This window comes from Palaemon carinicauda, unplaced genomic scaffold, assembly GCF_036898095.1.
Source record: "Palaemon carinicauda isolate YSFRI2023 unplaced genomic scaffold, ASM3689809v2 scaffold1166, whole genome shotgun sequence".
Taxonomy (NCBI): Eukaryota; Metazoa; Arthropoda; class Malacostraca; order Decapoda; family Palaemonidae; genus Palaemon; species Palaemon carinicauda.
Window position 1 is genome coordinate 8,480 of NW_027168667.1, and position 18,133 is coordinate 26,612.

General features: G+C 43.8%; 1 protein-coding gene across 1 annotated transcript in view; it reads right to left on the reverse strand.

The window, feature by feature from the left end:
• Positions 1-1,632: 1,632 nt before the first annotated feature.
• LOC137635352 (lysM and putative peptidoglycan-binding domain-containing protein 3) overlaps positions 1,633-18,133 on the reverse strand; it is a 37,423-nt gene continuing 20,922 nt past the window's right edge. The window contains exons 2-3 of the mRNA XM_068367816.1: positions 14,699-14,945; positions 1,633-4,831 (exon numbers count right to left, since the gene is read on the reverse strand). Coding sequence (XP_068223917.1) covers positions 4,274-4,831; positions 14,699-14,945 — 805 coding nt within the window. The 3' untranslated portion in view covers positions 1,633-4,273. The remainder of the gene's footprint in view (positions 4,832-14,698; positions 14,946-18,133) is intronic.

The following is an 18,133-nucleotide window of genomic DNA, read 5'->3' on the forward strand; positions in this document are numbered from 1 at the left end:
AAATCTGATTCATACAACCCCTACCTCTTCTAAAACCACCCTGTACTTCCAAGATTGCATTCTCTGTTTTATCCTTAATCCTATTAATCAGTACTCTACCATACACTTTTCCAACTACACTCGACAAACTAATACCTCTTGAATTACAACACTCATGCACATCTCCCTTACCCTTATATAGTGGTACAATACATGCACAGACCCAATCTACTGGTACCATTGACAACACAAAACACATTAAACAATCTCACCAACCATTCAAGTACAGTCACACCCCCTTCCTTCAACATCTCAGCTTTCACACCATCCATACCAGATGCTTTTCCTACTCTCGTTTCATCTAGTGCTCTCCTCACTTCCTCTATTGTAATCTCTCTCTCATTCTCATCTCCCATCACTGGCACCTCAACACCTGGAACAGCAATATAGATATGTGATTGAATATAGTTAAAATATAGTTAAAATTACTGATGAATACATCACAATACACCAAAAAGGTAGACTACATCATGTCAACCTTCTACCTCTTTTCTCTAAAATTCCTTCCATTTGCAATGTAAAAACATTTTGAGAAAGTAACGTACAGTATAAAATAAACACGTTTAATGCAATTCTAAAAGGGAGACTATCCTATGGTTTTATCTTAAGACCAGGATTGATGAAAAAAGAAAAGAAATGGGCTTTGAATTATGAGAAAAAACAAAAAAACAAGACAAACTTGAAGTGAAGAATGGAATACTGTACTGTAAATGACAGAACATAAGATTGGCAGTGGAGGACTAAAAACAGCCACTGAACTACATGATCTGAGAATTACTGACTTCCAAAGGGCAAGTGTGAATTCTGCCATTACTTGGAGAGTGAGAATTTTTTACTCCCACTGTAATGGTACACCTATATCCAATTGTTATGTCTTTTCCTGATCAATATCATCATCATATCTTATCGTACCAACACTGTATTCACTGCACAGCAGCCTGATTACATTTGTAGAGGTCCAAATATGTGCAGATTGGGCCCTGTTCACACCCATGACGTATGTGGTCCATTGTCTGGATGGGATGACCACATGGGCACTCAGCAGAAGGGGACAAGACCCCACTTATGATGACTGTCTCCATTCCCTCCAACTTTAGCTTATGCTCGATTAAAAGTAACCCAATTCTTTCTTCAGAGGTTTGCTCCATTAGGAAGAGACCCATATGGGCTCTTGACGGCCTCACTAGGTGGGCAGTGGTCTGTTTCTCTCCCGTGTTTTAGGTGGTAAGTTGCTGACTCCACGGGGGTCGAAGCTAACGGTGGTTATGAAGGCATTGTGGGATTTCAATCTTTGTCTAACTACCTGGTGATATAATACTGTGCTACTGAATTAATGCAGTTAAAACTGCAGTAAAAGGTAGCTACTTCCTTAACTGATGAGACAAATGGTGAAAAAAAAATGTCAAGGCTTGGAAGACAACTTGTTAGAAGTCTTGTCTCATTAATGGAACTCGGAAAAGACTTGCAATTGGTCACAACAAAGTCTGACAGCCAGAATTTGGATAAGATGCTGGTACATACACTAAAGACAAAACTTCAATTGCTCAAACAGTAATTCTAAAAATAAATTAGGAATTATAAAATATAACTTAATTATTTTCAAAATTTTAAAAGTTCTTATTGCATAATTTTACATATGTCAAATTGATAAACCCCTTTTCATACCTTACACATGAAAATACTGTTAATAAATACAGGCTATAAAGATGTAAGCCAATTATAGAAATTTACCAACCTGAGTGATTAAGATTTGATAACATTCTTATCAGACAACCTGTACACAACAAATGAAATGCTGTACAAAATATACACTACGCACTCCATAAGAGAAGAGATGCTATGACATTTTATTCAATATTTACACTGAAAATACAGTATCTATTATTCCTACCCTCCCCAGCACCTCGTCCTGTCAAGAGAAGCTTGGACACTGAATGAAGGTTTCTGTCGTATGACTTCCAAATTAACCCTTTTACCCCCAAAAGACGTACTGGTACATTTCACAAAACTCATCCTTTTACCCCCATGGACGTACCGGTACGTCCGTGCAAAAAACTGCTATTTAAATTTTTTTTTGCATATTTTTGATAATTTTTTGAGAAACTTCAGGCATTTTCCAAGAGAATGAGACCAATCGGACCTCTCTATGACGAAATTTAAGGCTGTTAGAGCAATTCAAAAAAAATATACTGCAAAATGTGCTTGAAAAAAAAAAATGGAAAAAAATAACCCCTGGGGGTTAAGGGTTGGAAATTTCCAAATAGCCTGGGGGTAAAAGGGTTAATATTCGAATAATTTAAAGGGACATTTCACAGTACTTGAATTAATGCAAAATTTTTTAATGACAATTTAGTAATAATTTTTGAAAGTATAAGTAAGTTTTCTGGTTTCACAAGCCAAGAAAAAGCTATTCAACTACACCCAAACGAAGGAGAGACTTTTTACCTTAGGGCATCTGTTATCCACCTGTTCTCCAATGAAAAAAAAATAGAACTACTTTTCTCATATCAGTAAAACCATTCAATTAGTCAGGAAATTACTTTAAACTCTGTAGTTGTAATTTCTGAAAAATTAATTATGTTGGAAAATTATGATAAAAAAAACAAATCTTCAACTGCAAATTATAACTTCAGAAGACGACCTTCACTTTTACAGTCCTGTATTGTATAAAGTTGAAATCTAAGGGGAATTATGCGTGGCTATTGGTCGTTATTTAAATATTGATATAGCCTAAAACTCTTTGAAAATTCTTGGCTATAACTCATAAATGCCAAGAATTACGTATAAATGACTGAACTTAACAAAATCTACAAAAAAAGACTTATAATCCCTGGTCATAAATTTGAAGCAAACTCGAAAAATTAACTTTGATTCAAAATCTACAAAAAACGACTTGTAATCCCTGGTCATAAATCTGAAAAATGAACCTTGTTTCAACTAGAAACCAAACTTAAGACAATTTCTTCTTTACTTTAATCTATTTTTAATACACTATTACAATACAATTTGCCTCTTTTACGGGAAGACAAACTTAGTTTTCATTTCAAATTCAGTACTGCTCTAAAGGGTAAATAATACTACAGTACTGTATAGGAATAGCAAGTACTCCTATCTTCTTTAAGGAGACCAACCAACTGTTAAGAAACTGCCACAGTCCAAACAAACAGGTAGATTTGCTGCAAAATAAAATGACTTTAGTAGAGCCGAGAGGGAAGATTCTGATGCCAAAAATTAAAAAGTGAAACGCAAAAAAAAAAAAGCAAAAGTTAACCCTTTCACCCCCAAAGGACGTACTGGTACGTTTCACAAAACTCATCCTTTTACCCCCATGGACGTACTGGTACGTCCTTGCAAAAAAATGCTATAAAATTTTTTTCTTCATATTTTTATTAATTTTTTGAGAAAATTCAGACATTTTCAAAGAGAATGAGACCAACCTGACCTCTCTATGACAAAAATTAAGGCTGTTAGAGCAATTTAAAAAATATATACTGCAAAATGTGCTGGGGAAAAAATAACCCCTTGGGAGTTAAGGGTTGGAAATTTCCAAAGAGCCTGGGGGTAAAAGGGTTAAGAATTAGGAATGGACAACATTACCATAATTCATATGCGATATGGTGCAATAAAGAATATCACTCGCAGACCAACGCTCCCCATAAAATAGTCAATAAATAGTGCAGAATTCATATTATTATGCATCTACAGTACAACATACAATATACCCACTAGTGCTACCTTAAAAAAAAAAAGCAAAAATTTCTAAACAGCTATAATATCATAATGTAAAATTATAACCACTAGCTAAAATAACACTGTACAAAAATCTATGGTCTTATACCTAGGTTTTCCATCTGGTTGAACTTTAGAAGTCGAACAGTAACACCGCGGATTTCTTATATATAAGAAACACTAGATATGACACTAATTAACACCCGACAGTACAGCTTCGATAAAAAAATCTGAGTGTTCAATATGGTATATAAAAATAGACAACAAACTACTATACAATAGGTATTCATAATACATATAAAATTCTGATAAAAATATCACAAGACAAGAATTCTCCACATTTTACAAATAACAAAATAGTTTGGTCCGTAACACCGACTTTTTTCTACTCCTCTTTTACCGTTTTTTATACAATTGCAGACTATACAAACAACCTTGTTTATAAAGGGAAGCTCATTTCGTTTGGTACAAAACAGAGCAATCTGCAAATGATAAAAAAATATTTCTAGGATGAACTATCATTGTGGAAATAAAAAAATATAAATCCTAAAGGAACTCCTATAAGTATAATGAGTCCTAACAACAATATTTTCCACCAGTTCAGCCCCCAATCTGCACCTGAATAATCACCGCCGGATGGATCTAGAGGACGAAACCGCAAATCGTTCAGAGCTGCCGCGGCTTCATCCAGATTGTCTTTGTAAGTGTAAGAGTTTGTTTTGGCACGAATCTCCACCAAGTCCTTCTGCATGGTGTCTAGGAAACGTTTCGCTTCCCTCTTAGTTCTCGTATCCCTGAGGATACGATCGATACTGATGTAGCCCACGTGCATTTCCGTGTCACTCTCATAGTCACTACAACTACTGACGCTTCGAGTACCGAGAAGTGTGGCCCGCGCACTACTGGTGCTTTTCGGAACGACGCCACAAGCGCCTTGATTTCTTTGTTCTTCTTCCAGCATTTCAGTCAAAAGTGAGTTGGCCTTGACAGGTATCTTCAAGCTATTTAAGGCGAAGAATTCATTTTCCTGCATTATATTGTTGATCCTCTTTAATTCTGAAAGCTAGAATAAAGCATGAATAGAAACTGTGTAAATTGGGATTGGCTAACAGACTGAAATTAACAGAACTACTGTACAGTCTTGACATTATTAAAATCCAATCACATAGTCTATGTTCACAAAGTACAAATCAGATAAAAAATTTTCATTCTATTCGTATGGGTGGTTTTACTAGGTCCAAAATTAGAAATGAGTTGTTAGTGAGGGTTCAACTGGGCTACCACAAGGCACTAGAAGCGTTGGAAGTCCCAGGTCTACATGGCTGAGGACTATGAAGCGTGAAGTGGGAGATGATGAACGGAGAAGTAGTGATTTAAAAGCTCAAGATAGAAACGACTGGCGAAATCTAACCGAGGCCCTTTGCGTCAATAGACGTAGGAGGAGATGATGATGTTAGTGAGGGTTAACCTACGAGCAAATAGTTCTGCTCACCTTTCAGAACTTTAACCTTTTGTTTTTCTGATATTCATTATCACAATCTAGAATGGTTAATAAGGCCTTATTAAGCTTACATCTCTTTAGTTTTGAGAAGAATCTATCTTATATCATTATTTCTGGGCTCAACCTGTGTCGCTCTGTATTATTATTATTATTACTTGCTAAACTACAACCCTAGAAGGAAAAGGAAGATCCTATAAGCCCAAATGCTCAAACAGGGAAAATAGCACAGTGAGAAAAGAAAATAAGGAAATAAACAAAACATTTCAAGAACAGTAACAACATTAAAATAAATCTTTTATATATAAACTATAAAAACTTTAACAAACAAGAGGAAGAGAAATAAGATAGAATAATGTGCCCAAGTGTGCCCCCAAGCAAGAGAACTCTACCCCAAGAAAGTGGAAGACCATGGTACAAAAGCTATGGCACCACCCCTTTAAAAACTCCTTTTTTCGTGCACTCGCTTTGCGATCGAGTTGTATTCTAATGTGAAACTTGTATTTTTCATATCTAGTCTCTAGATTGTCATTATTTTTTCTATCATTTTCCTCACAGACACTTGTCAAACTATTTTTTTACTATAATGCCACTTCCATTACTATTTTCTTTTTTATACGCTCTACACCTAATTCTACAAAACTCATCTTCATCAATCATTTCACATTACAGTACCTTTAACCGTTAACCTTTGTGGTTTTCTTACCCTACAATAGGGTACGCTAACAGCATGCCATGAGTGGCACTCTGCAATATCATCATTACTAGCTAAGCTATAACCCTAGTTGGAAATGAATGATGCTATAAGCCCAAGGGCTCCAACAGGGAAAATAGCCCTAGCCCGGCGAGGAAAGGAAACAAGGAAAAATTAAATATCTTAAGAACAGTAACAATATTAAAATAAATATTTCCTATATACCCAAGGGCTCCAACAGGGAAAATAGGCCAGTGAGGAAAGGAAACAAGGAAAAATTAAATATCTTAAGAACAGTAACAATATCAAAATAAATATTTCCTATATAAACTATAAAAAAATTAAAAAAATAAAACAAAAGGAAGAGAAATAAGATAGAATAGTCCACGAGTGTACCCTCAAGCAAGAGATGGAATATATCGACCGTCTTCAAATGCAAATTTTGCTGGTTAACTCAATGGCTACTTTCTACTTGTTACGAATGAAATATATATGTACTGTTGTAGAGCAGTTTATCCAAACATGACAAATTCGTAGATAATTTGTATTTTTCCTAACTATAAAAACCTTAGCTATTTAATAGGGGTTATTACTTTCTGCGTAGCTGAAATGACAAGCCATTAGAATTTCAACGAGGGTTTACTACCCCACCACTAGTTAGCAGGGGGGTAGGGAGGGTAGCTTGCTAACCCCCCCTCACACACACCTGTGCTTGAGCTCACTTTGCTTGGAGGTAAGACTTCACGGGGGATAGGGCTGGCGGGCGAGTTTGATTAAAAAGCTAAAGTTTGTTAGTTAGGAAAAATACAAATTATCTACGAATTTGTCATTTGTTCCGTAACCGAAATACAAACCACGCTATTTAATTAGGGTGACTTAACCCTTAGGTAGGGTGGTAAGTCCCAGCCGTACTGGCTTTGGCTTTTGCCCGGGGACTCAGTATCTGAGTGTGTAGAACTCAAGATAAGGGGTTCCTGCACCTTGCAAGTGCCTTGCTCTGCAAGGATCGCAGCCTATGTAAGCTAGTGTGTGAAGGAGTGAAGTGTGTCTCGTCCTAGGAAGTTGGCCTGGAGTCCTTTAAATGGAAATCTAGGTTAGGACGATCCCAATACCACCTCGTAAGGGTATGGGGACGTGACAGTACTAACTTAATACTAGGAACACAAGGAAACATGGTTTACCTGCAGTGGTTTGAGGTCAGCTGTGCAGAGAACCCAGGATGCTGCTTTCCCCAAGAGAGGGGAGAATGAAGAAAAGAATAAGGGCCAGGCATACCTTTTCTCTTATGCAGACTAAAACCGGGTAACAATGCCCTCAACCTTCTGCTACTTGTCCATTAAGGAGCCTGAGGTTTAAACCAGCTGTTGTGCAGCCACCACAGGGCCGATAGAGAATGTATCGAGCCTCCTGTGGGTCACGTCTTGCAGGTAGTGGGCTGTGAAGGTCGTTAGATGCTTCCAAACCCCTGCTTGTAGAACCTGCATCACAGAGTAATTTCTCTTGAATACCAGGGACGTAGCGATGCCCCTGACATCATGTGCCCTAGGGCGACGTGACGGAGGAGGGTCAGGATTCAGGGAATGGTGGATAACCATGCGAATCCAAGCTGAGATTCTATTCTTAGTGACCCTCATCTTCGTCCTTCCTGCGCTCACGAACAATGCTTGCACCCGAGGACGAATTGCAGCTGTTCTCTTAAGATAGAGCCTCAGACTCCTTACTGGGCACAGTAGGAGATGGTCTGGGTCATCTGTTACAAAACGGAGACTCGAAATCCGGAAGGAGTCGAACCGGGGGTCCGGAACTCCTGGATTCTGAGTCTTAGCTACAAACTCAGGGACGAATCTGAACGTTACCTCCCCCCATCCCATTGAATGGGCGATGTCATACGAGAGACCATGAAGTTCGCTGACTCGCTTGGCCGAGGCTAGAGCAAGCAGGAACACCGTCTTCCAAGTCAGGTGGCGATCAGAAGCCTGGCGTAATGGTTCGAAAGGAGGTCTCTTAAGAGACCTGAGGACTCGAACCACGTTCCATGGAGGAGGTCTCACTTCCGACTGGGGGCAGTAAGTTCATAACTTCGTATGAGTAGAGAAAGTTCCAGCGAAGAGGAAATGTCCATTCCTTTGAGCCTGAAGGCAAGACTTAAGGCTGAGCGATAGCCTTTCACTGCCGACTGCCGAGACTGAAAGGCGCATTTCCTCCCGCAAATACACGAGAAACTCCGCTATTGCTGGAATAGTGGCATCAAGTGGAGAGATACCCCTTCCACCAGACCAACCACAGAAGACTCTCCACTTTGCCTGGTAGACCCCTGCGGATGACTTTCGCAGGTGTCGAGACATCCTTTCCGCAACTTGTTGCGAAAAGCCTCTCTCTGTTAGGAGACGCTGGATAGTCTCCAGGCGTGAAGTCGTAGCGATGCTACGGCTTTGTGGAAGATGTTGGCATGTGGTTGTCTAAGTAGCTCGTGTCGAGGAGGAAGTTCTCTCGGGAGTTCCATCAGGAGCTCCAGAAGGTCCGGGAAACACTCTGCGTGATGCCATAGCGGAGCTATTAAGGTCATCGAAAGGTTGACCGATATTCTGGTCTTGTTGAGTACCCTTCTCATCAGACAGAACGGGGGAAAGGCGTAGACGTCGATGTTATCCCACCGTTGTTGAAAGGCATCTTGCCAGAGTGCCTTGGGGTCCGGGACTGGGGAGCAGTACAGCGGGAGCTTGAAATTCAAGGCTGTTGCGAACAGATCCACCATCGGGGAACCCCACAAAGTCAGGACTTTGTTGGCTACTAGACGATCCAAAGACCACTCGGTACGCACTATCTGAGATGCCCTGCTCAGACTGTCGGCGAGCACATTCCTCTTGCCTGGAATGAAGCGAGCTGATAGTGGAATCGAGTGGACTTTGGTCCATCTCAGTATCTCTACCGCAAGATGGGAGCGCTGCTGTGAAAAGGTACCTCCCTGCTTGTTGATGTAAGCCACTACCGTGGTGTTGTCGCTCATCACCACCGCGGAGTGACCCGCCAGGTACTGTTGGAACTGCTGAAGTGCCAGATACACGGCCTTCATTTCTAGCAAGTTTATGTGGAGGCACTTTTCTAATTCTGACCATAGGCCTGAGGTCCTGTGGTTCAGAACGTGGGGCCCCCACCCTTTTTTTGAGGCGTCCGAAAACAGCATCAAATCCGGGGGGAGGACGAGAAGATCCACTCCCTTTCGTAGGTTTTCCTCTGTCAACCACCACTGAAGATCCGTCCGTTCCGCAGGACCCATTGGGACCAAGATGTCTGGGGAATCGTGTCCTTGATTCCACCGGGACTTGAGTCGCCATTGCAGGGATCTCATCCTGAGGCTACCATTTGGAACTAGACGGGCCAGTGAAGAAAGGTGACCGAAGCGACGTAACCACGATTGGGCTGGGAGTTCTTCTCGTCTGAGGAAAGGAACTGCGACCCCCCTCAGCCTTGCTATCCTGTCGTCTGATGGGAAGGCTTTGTGGAGATTGGTGTCCAAGATCATGCCTAGATATACCAGTCGTTGAGTTGGAAGCAGAGAAGACTTCTCAAGATTTACCATGATCCCTAGATCTTGGCAAAGTCCCAGAAGCTTGTCTCGGTGTCGAAGAAGGGTCGACTCCAAGTCTACCAGGATCAGCCAGTCGTCCAGATAGCGGAGGAGACGGATGCTGATCCTGTGTGCCCACGAAGAAATCAGTGTGAACACCCTGGTGAATACCTGTGGAGAGACCGAAACACAGCACCTTGAACTGGTAGATCTTGTTGTCTAGGCTGAATCTTAAGTACTTCCTTGAAGACGGATGGACTGGGATCTGGAAGTACGCGTCCTTCAGGTCCAGTGTACACATGAAGTATTGTGGTCCCACCGCAAGTCTGACCGTGTCCGCCGTCTCCATGCTGAACGGGGTTTGTTTGACAAACCTGTTCAGGGCTGAGAGGTCGATGACTGGTTTCCAGCCTCCAGACGCCTTCTTTACTAGAAAGAGTTGACTGAAAAAGCCTGGGGAACCGTCGTCGACCTCCTGGAGAGCGCCCTTCTTTAACATGGTCTGTACTTCTGCCCGTAGGGCTTGGCCCCTTGCCAATCCCATGGCAAAGGAGCTCAACGACACTGGATCCGCTCTCAGGGGAGGTAGAGATGTTATGAACGGGACGCGATATCCCTGACCGATTACGGAAATCGTCCAGGAATCGGCCCCGAGTTGCTGCCACCTGTCTGCGCAACTTTGAAGGCATCCCCCCACTGGTGGACATGCAGGGGGACTGCCAATCCTAGCGTTTGCGGCCTCGGCCGCTCCCTCTAGGATTCTTTCCTCCCCTGGAGGACTTTTTGCCTTTCCTGTCTTTGACAGGAGAGGGCTTCGACACCGTTGCCTTCGCTGCCACAGCCTGTTTCGTTGTCTTGGACGGGCGAGGTTGTTGAGGTGCCGGAGGTTTATAGGGCTTTGATGTAAGAGCCCTATGAAGGAGGGAGTCCTGGTTGGACTTCCTCCACCTCTCGGCTGCCTGTTCCAAGTCTTCAGGCTCGAACAGGTTCTTCCCTAGAAGGGAAGAATGACTGAACCTGCTGACCTCGACAGCTGGGACCTTCTCGAAGTACCTCCTCTGTTGGACGCGAGGAGGCAGGAGGAGTTTGTTGACACGGCTGGAGGAGGCGAGCTCGGAGAGCTGGCCCTTGACCTTATCCCTGGCACTCTTCACCCGTTGGGACCAGGGCAAAGCTGCACTGGCCTTAGCGGGTTTCTGAGTGCCAAAGACTCGGTCCAGGACCGTGTCCTTGCCCTCGCGAGGAGGAATCTCAGGATCGGGAATCCTGTTGAGATGCCTCATCAGGGTCAGGACTTGCCAGAAGGCATGCTCTGACTCTTGTGGCTCCCCTCCTGGAAAACTGGCAGCGAAGTCTCCTGTCCCCAAAGGCTCTTCTTGGGGGGGACATGAGGACGTTCTCCGCGGGTCTTGTAGGTTCTGGACGGATCCTTGAGGATGACTTGGGGATTATCTTGGAATCCTTGGGTTCCCTCCTGGGAGGAATACAGGACTCCAACAACGACGTCTGAGGGCTCTTCTCTGCTCCTACCTGGGACGATTCTCCAGCGCGAGGTGGGGTTTCTCTCATTGGTGCGATGGGAGAATGCCTCACCTCGTCAGACTCCCGAGGACGGAAAATGCTCATCCATGGGAGAGGGAGAAAACGTCTGGGGGGGAGAGGGAGCCTTCCTCAAGGATGTCCGAGGAGCCAGCTTGACCCTCGGAGAAGTTACCACGGTTTCTACTCCTCTCTTTCTCTTCAGTGGGGTCGGAGCCGCCATAGTTTTGAGACCCATCTCAGCGAAGGCAGGTTTGACAGCCTGCACGACAGCTCTGATGAGGGATCCAAACCATGGCTGCTTACTGACAGCAGCGCTGTCAGAGACTCCCTCTGAAGGGAAGGGGATCGGGCGATCCTTTGGAGTAGACACAACTGCTGGACCTGCCTGGAAGGAAAGGGAAGAAGAGGAAGGTTGGCTCCTGGACCCATCTGGTGATTTCCCTCCCTCCTGCGAGCACGCTGGTCTGCGCTCGCGCGGGGGGGGGGGGGGGGGGGGGGGGGGGGGGATGACCTGGCTGCCTTCTTTCTGTAGGCTCGCGTTGTGCCTCCCGATGAGAAATGCGCTGGGGATGGCGCGATAGTACCCTACTAGGATCGTGCACGCGGGCAAGGGATGGCGCGCAGGCGAACGATGGCGCGTAAGTGAGCGACTGCGCATAGGTGAGGGTGCGTGCGGGCGCGTAAGAGATCTCATAGATGGCGAGCGATGGCGCGCAGGCGCTCAGGAGATCGATGGCGAGCAGTTGCGCGATCTGAAGAAGCAGGAAGCGCAGGCGGGAGTGTAAACAATTGCACACGCGATGGAAATTGTTCGCGAGCACGTGGGCGCGCAGGATCTCGACGAGCGCCCACGCGCAGGGGTGTTACCCCTAGCGCGTGGGCGTGCAGGAGGGCGCACAGCAGGATCTGGTGTCTGCGCGTGATGGCGCGTAGGCGATGGCTGACGAGCTGGCGAGGTCCTACGGCGCATAGACGAACGTTGAAGAGAAGGAGAAACTCGGTTCTTCCTTCTTGCGCCCAGATCCAGAGATCGTGGGCGCGCAGGTGAACGATGGTGTGCAAGCGAGCGCTGGCGCGCAAGTTAAGAGCGCTGGCGAGCTGGAGATCGTGGGCACGCGGGGCGCGCAAGTTAAGAGCGCTGGCGAGCTGGAGATCGTGGGCACGCGGGGCGCGCAGTTGTACGCTGGCGAGGAGAAGACCGCTGGCGAGCAGGCGAGCGCTGGAGAGCAGGAGAGCGATGGCGAGTAGTCTCAGCTGCAGAAGGTCTCTGGGGCGTTGTCTCTGAGGATGAAGTTTTGAGTAGAGAGGGCTTCACCGCAGGCGAGCGCTTGCGCGCGAGCGCACAGGAGAACGTCGAAGCGCAGGGGATACCTGGCGCTTAAGGGACTTGCTCACATTGTGAGAAGGCCCCTTTTGCCTCGAAGGGACCGGTGCCCGTTGGAAAACGGGATGCGTGGGCGCCCAAAGCGCGTCAGCAGCCAGGAACGGAGACGGCAGGTCCGAAGGTCTGGCAGGCGAAGGAGAACGATCGGCAGAGAGGTCCAGGGATGCAACTGCAACGGTCGGTGCACAGCGAGGAGGATCCTCTGCGGGGGGGTCTGCGACGGAGAAGAGCCGAAGAGGTGCCTCCTAACTCCCTTGTGAGGAGAAAGAAGGCCTCTACGGCGAAGAGGAGGGCGAGCCTTCCGACGGATACGTCCTCTGGTGGCGGCAGGCAGACCATCATCAGTCCTCCGAAGAGGAGTCTCTATCAGTGAACTCCCCCGAGGGGGAGAATCACCTGCAGGAGAGACCGTAGGACTTAGCTCCTCCCTCGAAGGATGTTCGGAGGGAGGAACTAAGCCTTCAGCTGCATCGGGAACCAAGGCAGGGGTTTGACCTAACTCGTCGGAGGCCCCTGCCACAACAACGTCGACGATAGACATTGGGTCAACCTCTTCTACCACCAGCGACTGTTTGACTGCAGCCCCCAACTAGATTAAGTCAAACAGGGCTTCCCTGGAGGGCGAGCCCTTAAGCCCCAAGGAAGCCCAAAGCTGCAACAAATCATCATTAGCAACAGTGTTAAATGATAAATCCTCCCCCGGGGGAGGAGGAGGAGCTGCTTCGCTATGGGAGGCAACTCCCTCTTCCAAACCCCGAGGTCGGTCAACAAAAGAACGGCCTACGCTACCACTCGATGGCCTCTCGGAAGAGGCCGCTCGAGCTGAAGCTGCGGAGGAGGTTCGGGCTACGGAAGAAGAGTCCTTGGAATTTTCTTTCTTCAAGGAAACCCTTGAAGGAGAAAGATCCCTTTTGGACTTCTTCCGGCGCCGGGAAAACCTCTCCCACTGGGAAGTAGACCACTCCCTACACTTACTACATACTTTGTCTCTATCACACCGTTGGCCCCTGCAGAACGGACATAAGGTGTGAGGGTCTGTTTCGACCGCCGACATATATGTACCACAAGGTCGGTCAGGTAATCCGGGGCACTTCCGCATAATGTTAGAGGCCAACTTCCAAGCACACACTGCAAAGAAAAAGCAAAAAAGATTAAGGCTGTCAATAAGCGAGGGTGGGAGCAAACACGTCTGTTCATCACCCGAGCCAAAAGCAAAGTGAGCTACTCACCGGTGTGTGAGGGGGGGAGGGGTAGCTAGCTACCCCTCCCCTACCCCCTCGCTAACTAGCGAGGGGTAGTAAACCCTTGTTAAAAATCTAATGGCTCGTCATTTCAGCTACGCCGAAAGTAATACCCTAATTAGATAGCGTGGTTTGTATTTCGGTTACGGAATAAATGTTTAAATGGTCTCTTGCCAATGATTCCATCTCTGTTCTAAGTACTAATACACTTCAGTATTTCTACTTTATATAAATACGTCCTTTTCAGTACTGTATATTGCTAGAATTAATGATTTCTAAGCTAATACGAAGATATAAAATAAAAACTAGATAACTATACATTGCAAAAGCAGTAAAATTCTCAATAGTTTTATTCCAGCTGTAACCAAGTTGTGGAATGATCTTCCTAATCGAATAGTTGAATCAGTAGAACTTCAAAAGTTCAAACTTGCAGCAAATGTTTTTATGTTGAACAGGCTGACATAAAAATCTTTCATAGTTTATATATGAAATGTCTGTTTCAATGTTATTCATGTTTTTAAAATATTTTATTTTAAACGTTCATTATTTCTTATATAGTTTATTTCCTTACTTCTTTTCCTCACTGGGCTATTTTTGTCTGGAGCCATTGGGCTAATAGCATCTTGCTTTTCCAACTAGGGTTGTAACTTAGCTAGTAATAATAATGAATTATCATTAAACTAAAATGGTGGCATAAAGAGAAATATTCTATAAACAAGACCAGTCGCATTATTCAAGGTTCAGGTTTACCCAATTAACAGAAAGAACCTTCTTGATGGTATAATATATACCTAGATACTAAAGAGAAAATGATAGATCAAGTTCATTGCTTTTACTGTGGACCAAAAATTGACAAAAATAAGTTTAGTGGGTTTACCTTGGTTCAACACAGTAACAAATTTATGCGGCATGTACATGAAAACGAGGAAATAAAATGCATGCAAATATGAACTGCAAATGCAAAAATTGGTGTACCTCTAAAACTTGGACCTAAATTACTTACAGGAACTCTGTACTTCAAAGAGATGCTCCTGAGAGTTTCGCCACTTTGGATCGGGCGGTTGACGAGCTGCTCGTATTCGGAAACAAATCTCACGGGAGTGTCAGAAGACGATTTTTTCGGCCTCCCGCCCACTTTCTTCAGTTCCATGACTTGTGCCGTAAATATTTCATCTTCGTCCTCGTCGCACGATACGTAGACGTTGTCCGACCCTCTCTCGACACTCGAAAGTCGACGATATTTATAATTTCTGGAAAAAGATGCATATGTTAGTTATAGAGACTGTGTTCTCTTTGACCATTATAACAACATTCACTTTTTACTGTCCTATGTCTTTGACAGATGGCTTAAGAGGCAGAGATATTTTGCTATAAAAGATAAATGATAACTGCAAAAATGTTCGTCAATACAATAATAATGTACACATCTAATCTCTAAACAAATTCTTGGTAAATTCTGGATTATAAAAAATGGCAAGGTTGAAATTAATACTTTCCAATTACTGTATGTGCATTAAACCAAGGATTAATTTTACCCCAAAAAATCATAAAAAAAATTGAATCTTTAGATTAAAATTATGGTATTCAAATTTCCCGAACTTTTCATATCGGTAAATATCCTGCCATGTGTGGCACTACCTTACAAGGTGGCTGCCTGGTCGAGCGCATGACAGACGATGTTCTTATCATCCATTCTCGTATGGGAGTCTACCATGAATCTTAAAGAAAGTTTTCACCTCTAAGATTGGAGATGAGTTCTGGATATGCTAGTGAACTTCAGTAGGTATTGCTGTTATTAATTTTATATAAAAATTAACGCTTATTTAAACGAATCTCCCCAAAGCTACCTTCTGCACCCTTCACTCGTGAAAGGAAGGCAGAGGTGGAAACAGCATGGATTGAAGAAGTCTAGCAAACTTTTAATGCTAAAAGGTTCTACCTCATTTGGTACAACTGTTCCAGAAACATGGTCATGCAAAGCATCTCCAACAGGGCTTTGAACAAACTCCATACCATTCTATGTTACGCTAACTGTACAAGATCCCTGTGGTATCATACCAAAACTAATTGTTATTCCTAAAACTTTACACTGCTATAGCTGAGGTCCCCTTTTTCCTACCAAAGTACTGTTGATATACTACTGCTAGACAGTTATTGGATCCTTTGACCGGCCAGACAGTTCTACATTGGATCCCTCTCTCTGGTTACGGCTCATTTTGTCTTTACCTACACGTACTCCGTATAGTCTGGACTATTCTTTCATGTTCTCCTCTGTCCTCATACACCCGACAACACAGATTACCAAACAGTTCCTCTTTGCTCAAGGAATTAATGACTGCACTGTAATTGTTCAGTGGCTACTTTCCTCTTGGTAAGCTTAGAAAAGACTTTTTAGCTTTGGCAAGCAGCTCTTCTAGAAGGACACTCCAAAATCAAACCATTGTTCTCTAGTCTTGGGTAGTGGCATAGGCTCAGTACCTTGGCCTTAAACTGTCTTGGATTAGAGTTCTCTTGCTTGAGGGTACACTTGGGCACAATGTTCTACCTTATTTATCTTCCTCTTGTTTTTTTAAGTTTTATAGTTTATATATGAAAGGTCTAATTCACTGTTGTTTCTGTTTTTAAAATATTATACTGTATATAGATTGTTTATTACTTCTCTCGTAATTTATTTATTTCCTTGTTTCCTTTCCTCACTGAGCTATTTTTCCTTCTTGGAGCCCTTGGGCTTATAGCATCTTGCTTTTCCAACTAGGGTTGTAGCTTAGATTGTAATAATAATAATAATAATAATAATAGTAATATTAATAATGTCTCTTTGCTGATACTAAAGGACCCAGAAACTAATCATCTTTTATCACATACTATTCCTGCTACCTCGCCCCACTCCCCCCGGATGATTTATCTCATTCTCAACTTCATCCTCCTGACTTGTGAGATAGTTTGTATACTTAACTGTCTAACTATTGTTATTCTCCAAAGTAATATTCATATAGCTGTTAAGCTAATTATTGCTGTAATAGTTCTTAACTGCTATTGCTGTTAACTATCATAATCATTGTTTACTTCCTGTATATACTATTCTCAGTATTCAGTACTGAACTGTGTCTTGCACCGTGAGTTTTGAATAATAAATACTGAAAGGAACCGCTGTGTTTGTCAAACCATGACTGGTGGCAGCATGTCAGAATCCACGCCTACCGAACATAACCCTGTTGCAAAGGAGATTATGCTGAGTGTGTCTTTTGGGGATGATGTGTCTCCAATGTCTTGGCAGTCCTTTTCATCGCATTTCTCGTTAGTCAAGCAAGCAAACTTACTACGAGGAGTACCGTCTTGGCGCGACGCAGGATATAGGGCCCTCATGCTGAGATTACAATTTAGGGGACCAACAGCCAACTATGTTGAGCAACAGTCGTTACAGGACCCTGAGTGGGGTAAGGACGATGTTGCAATTATGGACAGACTTGCGCAGCGGATTCTCACGGCGGATGCAATTGAAGTAAGGATTCTGAGGTTTGAGGAATCTATACAGTTGCAGGGGGAGAGTCTGAGTGATTATATGACTCGTCTGCAACTGTTGGCAGGTCAAGCATTTGCTAAAGAACCAACTGATATTGTACGGAAGTGTGTTGTATGGCGATTTCTCTCGGGGTTGCACGATGCAGATGTTCGATCCCAATTGATTAGAGAGAAGTGGATGGAGTCAGAGGAGACTGCCAAGTCGTATGATGAGGTGGTAAAAATTGCATTGGCAGCGTTGTCTACTAAACGAGCAACTAAAGCTACAGGACCTAGGAATCCCAGTGTCCATGTGAATCAAATTGAGGGTACGTCCAATGTCTGTTTGATGGAGGACACACCGGAAAATATGGAGGTTGCGACTGTACGAGGAAATGCTAATGCTGGATCATGGGGCAGCAAGAAGAAGGAATCCTATACTTCTCGTAAATTTAAGTGTTATTATTGTAAAATGACACATGCGGGTGGATGGAAAGCATGTGCACGAAGGAAAGATGAAAATCCTGCTTGGTACCCTCCCCAGGTTCAAGGAAGAAATTTTCAGTGAGGACTGCTCCACACGGGAGCTTGGAGCAGTCTGTAAAATTTAATTCTACTTCCGCTTTCCAACGCACTGTGGCTTTGGTACAGCCAAGGGTGAAGGGTCAAATGAGATATCGGCATGTGCTCTCCAGCCAAACAGCAACTCGGATATTGAAAAATATTACAAATTGCGTTACTGTGGAGATGATGAAAACTAAGTATAATGCTTTGGTGGACACCGGAAGTGATTATTCCTTAGTTTCTGAGGATATCTTGAGTGATGCTCAGAAATCTCTTGTCAGCTCGAGTAATATTACAGCTTGCGGAGCGAGCAGTGAAGAACTTCAAATTGAGGGAGAAATTCTGATGGATATAAAGTTAGGCAAAACCATAG